A 16,477-nucleotide genomic window follows, 5' to 3' on the forward strand; every position below is an offset into this window, starting at 1 on the left:
ACGAGATGAACCATGGTGAAGATGGGTATAAACTGTAGGATGCGAGTGTCGACATGTATATTGTCAGAGATGTCGGTGCTGCTCACTCCAGTGACCCAGCCAAACGGACCCACCAAGAATGCTTGTGGCAGCCATCTGGACTCCTTCAGTATCCGAGATAAGTTGAATGATGTACTTCGTGCATGAAAGGCAGAGGCGTAACGGTCTGTATGGGTTCAGGATGTTGACATCAGACGACATCCGTGATGTCCTCGTCAGATTTCGGTATGGGAGTCCGCTGATCCTGGACAGCTACTTTTCTCAACAACAAACATATCAAGGAGAATTTTGTTTCTATGTAACATACCTCTTTAGGTACCTAACACGTTGTTTTCTAAAAATTTGACTGGTGGCGAGCCAAGATATCAAGCATCAATTCATAAAATAAAGTTATCGATAAAACAAGGAACGGCAATTGGTGCTGTACCAAGATTGTTTGGCCACAGAAATTTGATCACATAAATCACGGAGAATCAGATACTCTTGACAGGTAACAAGATCACACTTCTTTTGCCTTGCCGCTACATACTCTTCCTGTTTCAGTGTGCAAAGTGTTGTCAGTCAGTGATTACTCTGCAGTAATGTGAATAACTTATATCCGGCCTCTCAGGAAAGACTCCAATCGAAGATGCGAGAAGATGCCACTGAGAAGGAAACCGCGATAACAGCGGCATTCGGCGGGATTGTGGACGGTTGTATTGAGCCTATAGCAACCTGTGATGATATCGGTAGACAATTATGTGGAGGCGGATGCGCCCCTTGGGTTATATCTGCTGCCATGAGGGGGCCTCTGCTCCAGGTTGGGAGTGCCAGTTGGGTGATAACATGGGCGCTGTCCCGAGGGATGTGTGGGTAACGGCGGCGTTATCCATGCGCTGGCCTAATGTCAAAACCTTGAAACCTGTCACGACGAACTCAGAATGTCCTGCAAGCCTCCAAATTTGTCGCCCTGGCCCGGCCAATCCGCAATTCCCACATCTTGCAACCACAACCGCCGACGCCGCAACACAGCTAACGCCCAACTCTGCGCTACCACCTCACCTAACTGATCCACAATTCCCAGGAGCGCAGGGACCCTTCGAGCTTGGGCTTGCCCTGGGAACTGAATCTCTACGAGGTCTATCCCCCCCACAGGTGATAGCAACAACTACGTCCCTCAACAAGACCGCAATAATGAAGGCTCAACCAGCGTGTGACTGAAGCGATAATCTTGAAAGAGATTAGGAAGCATACTACCCGTGCTTTCTTGGTTTATATGTAACCAATTTACAGACCGCCACGATCTGCTCTGGGTTTGGATACCTACTGGTGACTTTTCAGCTTCGACAGAGGTACCCAAGGGTGTTCAAATGAGGTCAATGCAACCATTTAGAAGCAGGATTTGGAGGATATGCGCCTTAGCTGAAGTGAATTGGCTGGCGATCAGTTTCCTTGCATCTCCGTTTTCGATTCGAAGTGGTGGGTGTCTCTCGTAGGTAGATAGTCAATCTATCAGGAATACCATATGCTGCAAAACATGCCAACCACTTTATGTAGGCGTGAAGCGGGTGGCTCTCTAGATGACTGAGACTGTAATAAGGAGCTCCTTTCTCCCCATCTCCGAGGACAGGACTGGCGGGCGGTGATTCACCTCCTTCACCAGCCCTGTCTGATACAACGGTGGAGAATGTCGATCGGGGACCAGATTATGATTTCTGTACTAAGAAAGATGAGGGTTACTTTTCTGCCAATAGTGACCTGCATTGAGACTCCGTGTGTCACATTCATTCCACTCTCGCCATACTTGACTAGCAATCCATACTACCTTACGTAGACAATCCCATCTACCACTCCGCCAGCACAACCAATTAATGACAAAAACACAAAAATACCAATCACTAAAGTTGCCTCAGATCCAATCCCGAGTCAACCCAGCTAGATGCATTGACACAGCAATCAAAATGGTCGAGCTCTAGACATCAAACTTATTATAGATTGCAAGACGTCGTCCCATACTGATGAAGGCTCGTTTGGTGTAGACCGTGTGTCATGATCTCCCAAGGGATAAGCCACTCATCACTGGCAAAAAGCTGGAATTGCCGCATTTCCTATTCAACCAAGATGCCAGCCGGTGCTGTGCATCTTGCTCCCTGGGCGCCACCTGATAAGTTGGACTTGCCGTCCCAAGGTAGGTATTGGTTTCCCCGACTCCTTGTCAATGTCGAGGAAGAGTCTGGCATCGCTAGTAGTTTATAGAGACAACACCAGCTAACTGCACGTTTAAGGGAACCCCCCTTGTGTAAATCATTGCAGAGCTGGTCGAGCCCTAACCCAGCCCGCTGATATTCGAGCTGTTCTCTCCTCGAGGCCTCTGTGTGAAATTTGATTTGAGAATGGTGGAGGATGAAGTCCAGCCTCTCCATAACTTAAAGGCATGCCCAAAGGCCCTATGACCCATGGGAATACCTTTCTTCAGCTGGTTAGACAGGCGGAGGTATTCCATCATCCTCGGTTGCGCGCCCTTTCTTGTCTTTGGCTGGTGGATAGTCGATCGAAAGCCAAAAGCAAACCCCCTGAGCCCTCGCAAGGCATCATCGGCGTGACAGTGGCGGCATCGAAAATCACCTAGCCTCCCCCTGTTGTCTATGACTTTGACTCACATGTTATACCACCACCACCATGCCAGAGGCACTTGACCTCGTCATGCATGCGGTTGTTTTGCTGTATCTCTCTCGGCGGTGCCTAGCCAACAAGATATCCTGTCCCATTGAGCGTTTCTGAGTTGGATGTCCTGCTGGCAACCCTTTGTCCTATTCGATGTAGCTAGTATCATCGATTATCATGGACACGACCCCCCAGATCGCCAGGGATAAGGCTGCTCCTCTCGAACGAGAAGTTGCAACCCTTCGTAAGAAGACATCCATGATCACATCAGTCGCGATTAGACACTTGCTTTGTCTGGTTACCTCTCCTCGTAAGCAGACACAACGCTTTATACTAGACGCAGCTCGCGATTTTGTATAGAGTTGAAGGGTAGCGAATATTGCCATTCCCTGAAACTGTATGCCCATCCCCACCGCGACATTTCGAGGATGCTATCTACAGAGGATGTCGAGGTGATTGGTTTGGAGACGGGCGAAAGCAGTCCGAAAGGAAAGCATACCTAAACATTGCCTTTTTTGCATACCTAGGTATGTTGTAGTCAGCAATGAGTGCGAGAAGTGTGCCGAAATCCCCTCAAGGACGACACCCCTTGTGATAAATGATAGCCAGGTTAGGAGAGACGTTGTCGGCTCTGTTCTGGCTTGCCTTGGTCCGTGTTCAAGGCACATCCTGTCGTGTTATCAGGATTGGGAATTGCCTTTTCCTTTCCCCCCGGTGTGACATCAGGTAGGAAACCAAAGGCTCGGTGAGGAGTACAGTATCATATGCGAGGCACGGTTTCGGTCGTCGCTGGTTTGGTCGCTCCAGTTTCGGTCCTGGCTGGGAGAACGGTAGATAGTGGTAAGAGGACGAGATGCTGTTGTCGGCGGTGGGAGGACAACCTGGAAATCAGAGTCGGAAAGCCTGCCACTTCAACCATGTCCCACTGAAATGTCTGAAACAGTCTGTAAGGTCCCCAGGAACCATGACACATCTCGTTCAAGAGCTGCTCCCCAGATGAGCCAGATCACGGCAGGCTTGACCCGTCACAGCGCCAGGTACGGCTGGACCATTGTCTTGCTTTGTGTGTCAGTTGTGGTGACAGCGTTGGTCGGCTCTGCGGTAATGGCTAAGTTGTGTAGTACTGGAAGGGAGGAAAATGGAAAAGGGGGTGAAGTGCGGAGGTGTGGACTGATTTTATACGCAAGCAGGGAAGATTTGCGAGCAAACTTTTCAGCGGCGATATGCATGGCTGCGAGGTTATACAACCCTACAGTTGTACCAGCCGATGCCGCATTCTCCACTTGGATGATGGTTGGAAAGACACACTCAACATCTGTAGTTATTGGTCTCATTCAGGTGGTTGCCTGGTCAACCATGGACTTTCAGGGGTAATTAGGCACGGTATGCCAGACATGTTTCTTAGTTACCCACCTACGAATGAACATGTCGTCTGGTTATTCTAGTCCACAAATCAGTCTGAAGAGACAAGGAATAATCGCGGGAGGTCAATGGCGTCAGCGGATTGACAAGTGCAAAGTCAAACCGCCTCAAAAGCTAGGGCAGGCACCTTTGAGTCAGCAAACACAACAAACTCTTTGACGCCCCAGGGTCCGCTTACCTCGACAAACACCTTGTTAAGTTCGAGCATCGCGATCCCCTTCCCCAGGCATTCAAATCTGCCAGAAGTTCCAAAGACAAGGCCTTGCACAAACTCCATACTTTTCTTGTCCACATCTTCCATCTCCACTAACCACCTCTCTGGTCGAAACGCGTCAGCGTCAGCCCCAAAAGTTTCCTGATTTCGGAAGATGGAGATGGCATCCCAGCAGACGTTTGTCCCAGGCGGGATTCTGACGCCACAGACAGTTTGCTCCGTGTCGCATATCCTCGGAAGGAGGCCCATCACTGGCGAAGACAGCCTCAGTCCCTCCTTCATCACAGCCTGCAAGTACGGCAACCGCCGTGCCTCTTCCTCTGCAATGGGACTCGACACCCTCCCCTCCCGTATCGCAGCATCAATCTCGTTTTGCAGCCTCTTATAGCTCCCAGGTGAGCTCATCAGATAAAACATGGTCATCCTGATCGCCGTCGCCGTTGTGTCGCTCCCCGCCCCAATCTGCACAAACGTCTCCAGCCACGCGTTCGTATGGCCCAACCCATGCTTGACAAAGCTCCCGAGCATATCCCGCCTCACAACTTTGTCCTCCCCAAACCGCTCCGCCGCCTGCTTCTTGGCCAGCTCCTGCTGCCTCACCACCCCCTCCAGCTTCTCCTTCGGCAACAGCGCTCTAACAAGTGGGTTCTGCAACAACCCGAGCGTCCAGGGTATGGTCGCCAGCGTTATCACCAATGGCAACGATCCCGTCACCCCGGTCATCTGCCCGTAGATATCCCGGTCGTGGACCAAGCACTCGAAGCAGCGTCCTATCGCCAGCTCCGAGATCACATCTTGTGTCATGAAGGTGGCCTTTTCCGCCAGGTCCATTGGTCTGTACACCCCCCTTTCATCATCAGATAGGTATTTTCTCTCGATCAGCTGCACCAAATCTGCCACTCGGCGGTCGACGGCCTCGTGGAGGTTGTCCACGTCTTTGCCGCTGTACCCTGGGAGGAGCTTTGCTTTTAGTGCGGCGTGCTTGTGGTTGTCTCGCTCTGAGAGGACGGTGCTCACGGGCTGGTCCATGCGGAACATGTCGTACCATTGTCCTCGGTACCACGGGCCGCGGGCAGACCATAGTTGGCGGATGGCGGCGGGGTCGCTGGTGATGACCCAGTTGGGGGCGATGCGGTATATGGGGCCGTAGCGTTTGGAGAGGGAGGAGAGATGCCGGGCGAGGGATCCGGTGCTTTGGTGGTAGGTGAGCCAGAGGGTGGTGATTTTGGCTGGGAGGGGGCCGGGGATGTGAGCGAGGCGGAGGTAGCGCGATGTGTGGGAGAGGATCCGGTAGGTGAAGAAAAGGGCAGCGAGAGTGACAATTAGCGATAGGTATATCATGTCTACAAGCTCTCTATGATTGAGAGTAACAGAAAGGTTGAAGCGGGATTAGAAGAGAAGATTAATGGAGCAGGTCGTACAGTTCTTCCCCTCACTCGTCAAAGCACAAAGCTCCTGGGGTGCGAGGAGTGCGAGCAGAGAAATCCGATCACCGACATTTGTCAGCCGGCGAATATCCCGCTTCCAAACACAGTGTCACATTGAAGGCGATGTCTGTACCATGCCGGGTCAAACCACCGGGAACCAATGAGGGCGGTGGCCAGGAAGACCGCCGGGACTTGGGGGCATGAAACTAGAGGCTGCGACAATGATTTGAGGTCCTAAGGTATTGATACCCGAGAAAAGCCAGCCTTTTTGTCTTATGAAGCCTCTTGACTTCCTTCAAAGGCCATATACTAGTCCTAAATGACCTCTTGCATATGTCGAAAGGCATCTTGTCCATCTTGGAAAGCCCTTTATGTACTTTGAAGGCCTGTTAATGCAAATTGAAGGCCTGCTAGGATATTTAAGGGCGTATTGGCTATCTTTGAAGGCCTCTTGATCATGTTCCAAGGCCTGTTTGATAGATAGATGAGGTATTCACTATCTCCAAGGGCATATTGATTATATCTGGATGCCCTTATTAGGTCGAGGGACTTTTGCCACAAATGTCGATCAGCAGTGCATGCGGCATCGGCCAACCTGTTAAGCCCCAAGCTGGTGACCGTCAGTCCAGATATCCATCGCACGATGCATTGCTACACCATCCACGAAGACTGAATGATCACCAAGACTTTGGCCACTCCCTCGGTAGGAACATTATCAAATGCTTCAGAACTCGTAATGAAGTCAACGAAATCGGTCCTTTGTTACAGAGGTTTCTTGTCCCATACCCGCGTTGATAGAAATCGTTTGTCATGATAATGTGATTCCTTGTGGCAGTGGAGGGCCGACTGATTTCCACCCAATCAAGCGTGTCTAGCTGGAGCAGGATCAGGTGACTGGACAAGAGAATGTTGACAGAAAAGAGAGCAGGCTACCTGCCTATGTAGGTGCTGCCCTTCCATCACAGGGACCGACATAAGCGGGGCTTTTGTCGGGTAAACGCAGAAATTTGCGACCACCACCTGCACCAAGGATCATAGTCTTGCCCGAAACAAACAAATCAAAGGCCAACCACCGATGCCAAGGTTTCAACCAATAACGCGCAAGCACCATGCCAGCAACAAGCACGCCCGACCAGCTCCAACCCCCACCCCGAGACACGATTTTCTACCTCTCTCTCGACCCCCAACCTCCCAGTCCAGCCGCACCAACCCTCATCCTCCTCCATGGCCTCACATCCTCCCATCTCGAATGGTCCCTCGTCATCCCACACCTCCAACCTCACTACCACCTTCTCCTCGTCGACCTCCCAGCCCACTCCCGCTCCTCCTCCCTCCCACCCCCATACACCATCCCCTCCATGGCCGATCAAGTAGCATCAATCATCCAGTCCCACGCACGGAACAGCCAAGCCCACGTGGTTGGCATGTCCATGGGCGGCTTCGTCACCCTCAATCTCGCCTGCCGGTACCCCTCCCTCTGTCTCTCGGCGTTTGTCTCTGGCGCCACACCTTTTGAGGGTATCACGAGGTGGTTGGCAAGGAACAATTGGGTATTATACTATGGGTTCTGGCTGTCAAACCTGATCATCACAGATGGGATGTATGACTGGATGTGCCGGGCGATGGACATGAAGGAGCATCGTGAGCTGCGGCGGGAGACTGTGAGGAATGTCAAGTGGGAGGTGATCAGGGATGTGTATGGGAGCATTGTGGAGGAGTTCACCGTGGAGGGGATGGCAGAGGTGGGCCAGGTGAGGTGTTTGAGTGTTGCTGGGGGAAAGCAAGATCAGGTTGAGGTGACGAGGAGGGTTGGTCAGGTCTGGAAGGAAAGGGGTTTGACTGGGCGGCTGGGTAGCCGGGCATTTGTGGTCAGAGGGGCGGTGCATGCTTGGGATTTGCAGTTTCCTGACGTTTTTGCTGGTGGTATTAGGAGCTGGGTTGAGAGGGACGAGTTGCCGGTTCAGTTTGAAGTTTTGGAATGAGCAAGATGTCGCGATTGTGTGAGTATTACCCATCTTTATCCTTCTGTTGTGCTTAAATACACATCGTACCATGTCATCTGCTCTCTCATACTGGTCTACCTGGGCAGTCCCATCGCCCTTCTAAAGAAGTTATTTTCCACAACAGGGAATCCTCCTTCCAGCACCTGCCCCTCGTCACCTTTCAACGTCTTCAATCCCTCATTCCACTTGCCCATCGCAAGACCGGTGAGAAACCCACCCAGCGGCTCTGTTGGAGACCAGTTGCCTCTCATTCCAAACTTGAAGACAGGGTGCAGCGCATGCCCCAAACCCGTCCTCGCAAGCCCCAGAGGTGGCATGTACTTGGTAATGCTCTTGTCCTGGTCGAGCCAGTCGATAAACCCAGGACGGACGGTGCTTGCACGAAACAGCGGGTTTTTTTTCCTGACATCAGCCAATGCCAGTTCTGTCTCGCCTTTTGTTTTGCCGAAGATGGGGGTGAAGAGCCCCGGCTGGAAGGTTGCACCTTGGCCGGAGACATAGACAAAATTGAATGGCTTGTTGGTCGCTTTCAAGGCCGGTTGGAAAGCTGACGCAAAGGCCAATGGGTAGGTTTTGGTGATGGTGATGTAGTCCCTGTTTGATTCAGATTGGTCAGTCCAAAGCCAGCAGGGTTAATATAGGCTCGGGTGCGGGACATACTCTTTGTTCACTTGTGTTTGGCTAATACCAAGGGCCCAGACACAACCGTCCGCGTCTTGGAGTTGGCTGAGGACCTCGGGACTGTACGAGGAAAAGTCCTTGTGGATGATGACGTTGACCCGGGGGTCCTTGGCATCTTCAGCTAATTGCACTGGCCGGCGACTAAGGATGGAGATTTTGGAGATGTCGGTTGTCTTAAGCATAGCGTCGAGCACCGTGGTGCCGACCATGCCTGTGGCGCCTGTTAGGATGAGATGCATCCTACTTGGATGATGTGGTTTTTGAAACAAAAGAATCTGACGATTAACCGATGATACCGAGAAGAGACGAGAAAGCAGCACTTTTTGAAATACTTTATAGTACTCTCGAAGAGTCGTCAGAACATCGCACTGCGGCCGTCTTGGCAGCCGGTCAGCCCGACACGGTGATATCGGTGTTAGTAATCCCTGCGGATGCGGGTTGTTATGGCCGATGCGGATTGATTGGAAACCCGGCGCTGAGGGCGGAATGCGCAGGTTTTCGGATAGATTCTGACATCTGACCAACATGAACAAAGGTGCATGTGTTGCCATGGACCCTGAGCCCGAAAATCAGTAACGAAACACACCCAGTCATAATACCGACAAGACGACAGAGGAAGACGGCCAGCAATCTTCACTCGGATGTTAGGTACGCTGGTGAGCCTAACAAGCCTTGCCAGTACCATCTATCAGTGATCACCAGCCCATTGAGAGCCACAACAGGTATAGAAACTTAGGTTTCAAGGGCTTTCAGTGATTGTAACGGGAGGAAGAAGAAAACTTTGGAATAGAGAGAAAAAAAGACTGAATACAATACAGTATACCTATGGGCAGACTGAGGGGCTTTGTTGATCTATCTAAGCTTTAAATTAGTTTAAGATCCAATATGTCCGGGATCTAACCTCGTCGTTCCGTGCTTTTCTAGCAGCGACCTCCCAAGCCCTGCATAGGTCATGCCATGCTTGATCTATGAGGGGGGATGCTGCCGGTGCTGTCATGGTGGCTCAGGCTGACCTCCGGTTCGATGTGGAGAGAACAAAGGACCCAAAAATGGGCTGCTCAAATGCAGGATATGTTGCAATGGAACCTCGGACTAGGCCTACCGAGTTCACCACAGACAAACTCAGATTTGTTCTAATTTGCTGCCATTTATCCATCTGCTGTTGGTGACGGAATGCCACCACGGCCTATCTGCTGCCAAGCTTTATTCCAGCCGAAGGTTTTGAACCACCCTGTCGACGACTCACCCACATAAAACACATGGCGCATAAAGAGTAGATCAGACTCTCAGTGTCAAGATGGCCAAATGTTTTCCACCCTCTTTTCCGTCCACTAACAACTCCCACCGCCAGTAAAAATGAAGCTAATCCCCCTTATTCTTCCCTCCTGCTTGGCCAGCGCTCAGGCTCTAGGCCAACGCCTGAATTTCACCGTCGACGCTACCGGCCGCGGCTGTCCACCGGGCTCTGTATCGGCTGCCATTTCCCCTGACGCCCAGGTCGTGACTTTTGGTTTCGACAAGCTCCAAGCTTACATCGGCCCAGGTTACGACCTTGCTGCAAGAACATCAAACTGTGGAGTCCATATCACGATCAATCGTCCAAACAGCCACGTGCAGTATGCTGTTGTTGAGAACACCTATCACGGCTATGAGCATCTGGACAAAAGTATCACTCTCACGCTCCTGTCGACGTTGTACCGCTCGGACAACGCGGGGCAGGTGATGACTACATCGGCCGCTATTCCGGGTTCAGGCGTGGGCCAGACATTCACCAGGACGGTGGCTGTTCCGGAGACCGAGTACTTGTGGTCAACATGTGGGAGCAATTCGACTCGGTGGATGTTGAGTGAAAGAATTTCATTGACGAGCAGGGAGAGAGGTGTTGAGGGAAAGTTTCGGGATGAGGACGAGGGTGTTGTACCGCTGACGAGGCAGCTGCGGCTTCTGTGAGTTTTCATTGTGGTGAGAGCTGAAGGCGGGATGGGAGCCATGCTAACTTGGGAGCAGATATCGCCAGTGCAACTGAGATGGCCGATGCTTGGGAATGTGTAATGCCTTTTGTGTAATCTTCATGCCGAAGGCCCTATGCTGAGGCTTAGCAATGGAAACAAATTTGCTGTAGCTCTCTCTTTCTTCGTTCCAACGCTATCTAAGCAACTAATGCCTGATGATCATCTTCACAGACTGGAAGTGCTCCAAAATGCTTGACATTGAGGGCTAATTAATGCTCAGCCTCAATCCTCGATTGGCTCGGGTGAAGATTCCTGTTCTTCGGCGTCATTCTCAGCCTCGGAATCATCCTGTTGTTCAGGATCGAAATGGATAAACTTTACTCCGGGATCGTCTTTCTCTGTTTCGTAGGGCCTGGTGGGCGAGGAAACCTGAGCCCATTCTGACCACCTGACCTTCTTCTCTATCTTCGTCTTTTTCCTGCTGGGGTAGCAGTTGGGGGTTGTCTCGACAGCGTTATCAGCCTCCTCGGGCTCGGGCGAGCGCTTTCGTTTGAGAATGCTGGTTCCCTTCTTCTTCCTCTTGAGAATCTTGCAAGCTCGGTGTCAGTATCCAAATCGTAGAAAATGCCGTATTTGGCGGGTGAGTCCTCCTGAGTTGGCAAGGGTTCATACCCCACACGGCCGCTTATCTTCCAGACCTCGATACGAGCCATGGTAATGGCCTGTTGTTGACGACACTTTTTGCGGAATTTCCTCAGTTTGGCGGGGGGATCTCCCGATCCTTGTGACAGTGGTAGTACCTCTTGACGGGGCCTCCAGTTGGTCCTCAAAGAAACCATAGTCGTCAATGAATGGGTCGCTGGAGAGCTTGTGATCCTTGTAGCGGACCCGTGTGGTTTTAACAATCCTGGCATCCTCGTCAAAGTCCCCTTCGTCAGAGTCCTTTTGGTCGGAGTCTTCATGGAAGATGAGCTGTCAGGGAGAGTTGGGAAGTCTTCCTCAGATATCTGCCCCTAAAGTCAGGAATGAAGAGGACATGTTAGAAAACATAGCTGGGCCAAGAAAGGAAAATGAGATATAGTTACTGCGGTGGAGTCTTGGTCTCCTAGAGTCTTTACGATCTGGCCTTCAGCTGTGGAATCCATATCTTCAGCGATTTCACAAAGAAGTTTTTGTGTCTATGTTGCGGGTAGAGGCACAAAAGCCAAACATGTGTGATGCTGCGGAAGAAAACCAAGCTCAGACGTGCTGCAATTGCTATAGAATTCGTAGGTGATACGTCGGCAAAGACACGACGGTAAGCAGCTTGGAGTGAGTTCATCGAGAGCAAGATTGGATAAGGGATGGAATTTCCATCACATTTGTTTTAGCATTCTCGAGCACCATTGCTCCTGTGCTGGCCATCCAAACCAATCAACATGTTCTCTGCCGTTTTGTCAGAGAAAATAGGTAAGAAAAAATCTCTAAGTACCATACTGGGAGTGAAGTGAATGAGTTCTCTGATGGATGAATTTCTTTGAAATGGCACTGTGGTATTGTGAAGCATTCTTCTTCAGAGTGCTGTCAATAACATGAAGCAGACAGTAACTCGCAGTGAGTGGTGCATGTAAAATGAAAGGAAAGAGGCACAGCACATGCCAAACAAATCCTTATACCATAAAACCTGATCCCAGGACCGTGAGTGGCTGATCATGTAGGGCCTCTTCAATGCTATTGTTTAGATACCTTGTAATAGGATTCATGCAAAGCCTTTGGTACCAACACGGGAAATATGCGACAAGGGTTCTTTGTCGTCGATCGAGCCCAGCGGCGATGCCAGGTCCAAGTCCGGGTGCCTTGGGCTGCCGGTTTCTTTGTCTGCATCATAGGTAGTCAACACCCACAGATTCCTAATCAACTCCAGCAGGTATAGCGTGCTTCTTGAAACTTTTGATTGAAAAATCTTCAGCTAGCCATTGCACACTGTCTTTACGATGCCGATCACTTTGCCAAGAAGCCGCATGGAGGAGGTGACTGTTCCGGCGATGGAAAAGCTGGCTCCTGTTCACCGTCCACTCCGTAAGGAGACTGACACCCCCGATATTCATGGGAATCGACGGCTCGCTCGGCATGGCCTTGGGGCGGCGAATAGATGGGGTATAACCCCCGACCAGCTAGTCAAAGCCGACTGGGGATGGACGCGATGGCGATGGCTTCCTCATCCTGCCCCCGTGGCACCCTATTCCGTTAGTCACCAGCTCCGGATCCTGAAGCCGCCCAAGGCAGGGATCAGCTCAAGTTTCCGCACCTGGGGGAGATCTACCAACTCTTTTATGGATGTACTATCAAAATCTAGAGAGGGGGATGCAAATGTGACCCAGACGAAGAACTCAAGATATTTAAGCCATTACGACACGTCCTTTGTGCCAGGTTGGGCAAGGGATTTGGAAAGCGACGTTCAAATAACGAGAGATAGATTCAATGAGGTGATCACCAGGCTGCGTGAAGAGAAAGAAGTTGGAAAAGACGGGAGGCCAACATCATCAAGAGTCCTCAACAACTGGTTAAACACGGCGCGCAGGGTACAGGCACCTGGGACTGGAAACACAGTGGTCTCAGGGACAACGTCATCAACATCACCTGGAATGAGAACGACACCGGTACCAGGGAGGCAACATCACCAACCTAGGACCCCCTTGGATCAAACAGACCCAGACCCATCGAACCCTGAGCAATATGAGTCGAGTACAACACTTGTTGAATCGCCTAATGTGGAGCTGCCGTTGCAACTGGTGCTTCGAGCTATAAGAAATGAGCTTGTACTCATCAAGGATGCCTATCAGAATTTGAATGACAAATTCACAAAGTACCACAGATTGGCAACTCAGGGTGGACATCAGCGAGGCCAGGAATCCGAGAGTGAGGGATCTACCGAGGAACCTCAGGCTCCTAAACCGCCTGGTCAGGCATTGGGGCCAACAACACCAACAGTAACAAGCCAAACAGACCAAATCCTACCACCATTGGCGCAGTCGATGACGTGGAGGAACAAACACCTAGAACTACAGAAGGCTAAGTGTGAACAACAAGCAAAGCGACAACAACGAGTAATTGACTACTTACTTGACCGAGTAAAAGCACTAAGTAGAGAAAAGAGTCCCAATGAAATCAGCAGCATACTACCCAACAACTCGGCCGACACCAGCATGACCACGGCTGCGTCTCCGCTTCAGACAGCCAGTCAAGCCAACACAGGTGCTCCTGGCACACAACCTTTGACTGGTCAACCAGGAGGAAGTGCTGCAATTGGTAAAATGGTGGAGGAAAAGATGCGGCAGTTTCTCGGCATAGCTGCCACCACAGCTCAAGCTCAGGATGCAAACATTGCCTCAACGGGTCAGGTCCAAGCTTCACATACTGCCCCGACAAGCGTGCATGTAGATACTGCTGCCGGGAGCACCGCCACTAGCACCAATACGCCTCCCCAAGGAACTGCAGCCCAAGATCCAGACATTACACAAGCACTCGCCATCCTTGCACAGGCCCTCTCCACCACTGCTATCCAGGTACCTGTCACTGGAACCGCTCCTAATGACACAGCCTCCGCCGGAACCATCGCCGCTGCCCAAGATCCAAACAGAACCCGGGCTCTTGCTATCATCAGAAATGCCCTTGCTGCCACTGGTACTGGCGCACCTCCCACAGCAACAGCAACCACCACGCAGACCGTGTCCACCGGCGCCGACGCACCTACCCACGCAGTAGTAAACGCAGCAACCAACACTGAAGATCCAAAGACACCGCCTCCTACCACCGAAAGGGTCATCGTCAGGGGTCAAGAGCAAATCCACGCCCTCTTCCGCTCTCTGAGGCTTCAAACCAGGCAGTTCAGCTACAGCGCCGCCTTCCAGCTCGACAGCCCCATGTTGTTCGAGACAGACGTCCAAAAGAAGAACAGGGAGAAGCCGTTTTGTCCACCTGAGCTTTGGGAAAGGCTGAACCGCGATCAGAGAGCCAATCGGATATGCCAGTTGATTTTCATGTGGCTGTGGCGCCAGATACTCCGACCGGGTGTGGAGAGTTTTGGTGTGAAGCCTATGACTGCTGAGCTAGAGAGTTCAGAGAGGGGGTCACAGGAGGAAATAGCGACCCCTTTTCAGAGGTTGAGTCGAGCCATCGCCCCGCTTGGGGATAAGATCTTTCGGACGCTGAGTCCGGTGATTCAGTTCGAGTTTGCTCGAAACGAACACCTTGTTCGGAGGCGGATTTGGAAGTTGTGCCATGATGCTGCGCTGTTGAAGATGATGTTCAGGGAGGGGCCTGGGAAGCAGATGAGGGTTGAGGTACCGGGGGCCCATGGGGACCAGACGGCTGAAAACAAATGGATGGAGCGGGGATTTGACGACTTGACCCATGCTCTTCCCTTCCAGCACTGGGTTCGTGTTATAGACCTGGAGAAGTCCACGGGGAAGAGGACAATCTCGTGTGTTCCGTTTGGAGCGCTGACGATGGTGGAAGATGGGAAGAAGGTAGTTTTGGAAAGGGCTTGGATAGTTGGAAATGCTAATGAAGGTTCTGGCCTGTTCGTGCTGCAACGGAAGAGTCCTGAAGAAGTAGAAAGAACAGGTCCAGGAACCGAGCACGAAGAGCCAAACGAATCAGATAGCGGCGAGACAGAAGACCGTGATGTGACAGAAGACGCTTGCGAGACAGAACACACTGGCGATAAGGAGATGACTGGCGAAACAGCAAAACTTGTCGAAACAGAAACAATTAGTGAAGGTCCGAAGCCTGATGAGCGGCAGAAACCCACCAACATCACCCAACAGTCCGAGGTCATTGTTATTTCAAGCGAGGACGCCGATGGTGATGAGTCCGAGTCGGAGTCAGAACACGATGACCTCATAAGGGACCCGACGTGGCGACCAACTGGCTCAACTGGCCAAAGCCAGTCGGGAGAACATTACAAGCGACCCGTTATACAGCTCATCCCACAAGACACCATCCTGGACGCTCTTCGTAGGCTGCCACCCTCAACTTTGACTGCAACTGATGTGCCACCACAGCCAACTTCAACAACGTCAACAGATCCTGTACCGACAACGTCATCAGCAGCGATACCCTGGACAAGCTCAACAGCCCCTGGTCGAGACGCAGACGTAGATGGCCAGAACAAGAAGAAGAAAAGAAAAAGGCCGAGGATGGAAAGCGACCCGGATTGGATCCCCGGTCAAACCGATGGGGAGACCGAGCCAAGTACTCGGAGAAGATGAATCGGAAGTTCAGAGGCCATCAAAGAAGCCGCGAGAAACACAAGAGGACGATGAGCTGTGATGATGATGTAGGGTGGTTTAGAAAGGGTTCCCTGCACAGGGCCACGGCTGGAAACACTAAGGAATTCACACCTCTGATTCAGGGAATTTTGTTGCTGTTTACTGAAGTTGTCATATACAAAGCAAAGAGAAAAGATGGTGCGGAAAGAGTGGGTTAATTCTTAAACAGGTTAATCTGATTTCGATCAGGTTGATTTGACTTCGAGCAGGTCGATTTTTGCGCTGCTTGATTTGATTTCGAACAGGTCGATTTTCGAGCTGCTTGGTTCGATTTCAAGACGCTTGATGTGATCTCGACCTGCTTGATTTGATCTCGACCCGCCTGATTTGATCTTGACCAGCTTGATTTGATCTTGAGCTGATTTGTTCGCAGGTAGCTGGTGATTTGATCAAGCTCTGACCCACAGACCCCCTCCATCTGATCTGCCCACAAGTATTTAATTCAGTCCTTGATCTCTCTCTTCCTCTCTTCCGGAGCTTTTGCTTCTCCCCCCCACCGCACTCACCAAAAGTCGCTCTTTTCAAGCGACTTTTCCTCCCTGACTCCCTTTCAAGACTTCTGTTTCATCCCCCACGAGCATCAGCAAGCTTGTTTGCTGCCTATGATCCACTCTATGATGGCCGAGATCCATGGCGATGGCATGCCGTTCTCCTGCGCGATCACCACGGTTGTGTATACCAAGGCAAGCGTCTTTGCTCTTCCCAGCGCTCTTTATGCGGGTGAGTAGGTGAGCTCCGGCTCGCTGTCCTCCCCAAGCATATCGTAGCCTCTCAGCTTGTCCTG

At 51.4% G+C, this 16,477-nt stretch overlaps 6 protein-coding genes across 6 annotated transcripts; 4 read left to right on the forward strand and 2 right to left on the reverse strand.

Moving 5' to 3' along the window:
* Positions 1-777: 777 nt before the first annotated feature.
* Positions 778-1,239, forward strand: QC764_0047400 (uncharacterized protein; the record flags this gene model as incomplete). The annotated part of the gene is made up of 1 exon (XM_062940352.1): positions 778-1,239. One exon carries the CDS (start codon positions 778-780, stop codon positions 1,237-1,239), a length of 462 nt encoding a protein of 153 aa, XP_062801157.1.
* Positions 1,240-4,051: 2,812 nt separating this feature from the next.
* Positions 4,052-5,785, reverse strand: QC764_0047410 (uncharacterized protein). The gene is made up of 2 exons (XM_062940353.1): positions 4,283-5,785; positions 4,052-4,218 (listed from the first exon to the last, which is right to left on the reverse strand). The coding sequence occupies exons 1-2, from the start codon at positions 5,657-5,659 to the stop codon at positions 4,096-4,098; spliced, it is 1,500 nt and encodes a 499-aa protein (XP_062801158.1). The 5' UTR covers positions 5,660-5,785; the 3' UTR covers positions 4,052-4,095.
* Positions 5,786-6,854: 1,069 nt separating this feature from the next.
* On the forward strand, positions 6,855-7,727 carry QC764_300960 (uncharacterized protein; the record flags this gene model as incomplete). Its single annotated transcript, XM_062945226.1, has 1 exon — positions 6,855-7,727. One exon carries the CDS (start codon positions 6,855-6,857, stop codon positions 7,725-7,727), a length of 873 nt encoding a protein of 290 aa, XP_062801159.1.
* Positions 7,728-7,737: 10 nt separating this feature from the next.
* Positions 7,738-8,877, reverse strand: QC764_300970 (uncharacterized protein). The gene is made up of 2 exons (XM_062945228.1): positions 8,409-8,877; positions 7,738-8,342 (listed from the first exon to the last, which is right to left on the reverse strand). The coding sequence occupies exons 1-2, from the start codon at positions 8,666-8,668 to the stop codon at positions 7,823-7,825; spliced, it is 780 nt and encodes a 259-aa protein (XP_062801160.1). The 5' UTR covers positions 8,669-8,877; the 3' UTR covers positions 7,738-7,822.
* Positions 8,878-9,550: 673 nt separating this feature from the next.
* Positions 9,551-10,643, forward strand: QC764_301020 (uncharacterized protein). The gene is made up of 2 exons (XM_062945230.1): positions 9,551-10,376; positions 10,437-10,643. The coding sequence occupies exons 1-2, from the start codon at positions 9,786-9,788 to the stop codon at positions 10,479-10,481; spliced, it is 636 nt and encodes a 211-aa protein (XP_062801161.1). The 5' UTR covers positions 9,551-9,785; the 3' UTR covers positions 10,482-10,643.
* Positions 10,644-12,354: 1,711 nt separating this feature from the next.
* Positions 12,355-15,633, forward strand: QC764_301030 (uncharacterized protein; the record flags this gene model as incomplete). The annotated part of the gene is made up of 1 exon (XM_062945231.1): positions 12,355-15,633. One exon carries the CDS (start codon positions 12,355-12,357, stop codon positions 15,631-15,633), a length of 3,279 nt encoding a protein of 1,092 aa, XP_062801162.1.
* Positions 15,634-16,477: the final 844 nt, after the last annotated feature.

This window comes from Podospora pseudoanserina, chromosome 3 (assembly GCF_035222485.1).
Source record: "Podospora pseudoanserina strain CBS 124.78 chromosome 3, whole genome shotgun sequence".
Lineage (NCBI taxonomy): Eukaryota > Fungi > Ascomycota > Sordariomycetes > Sordariales > Podosporaceae > Podospora > Podospora pseudoanserina.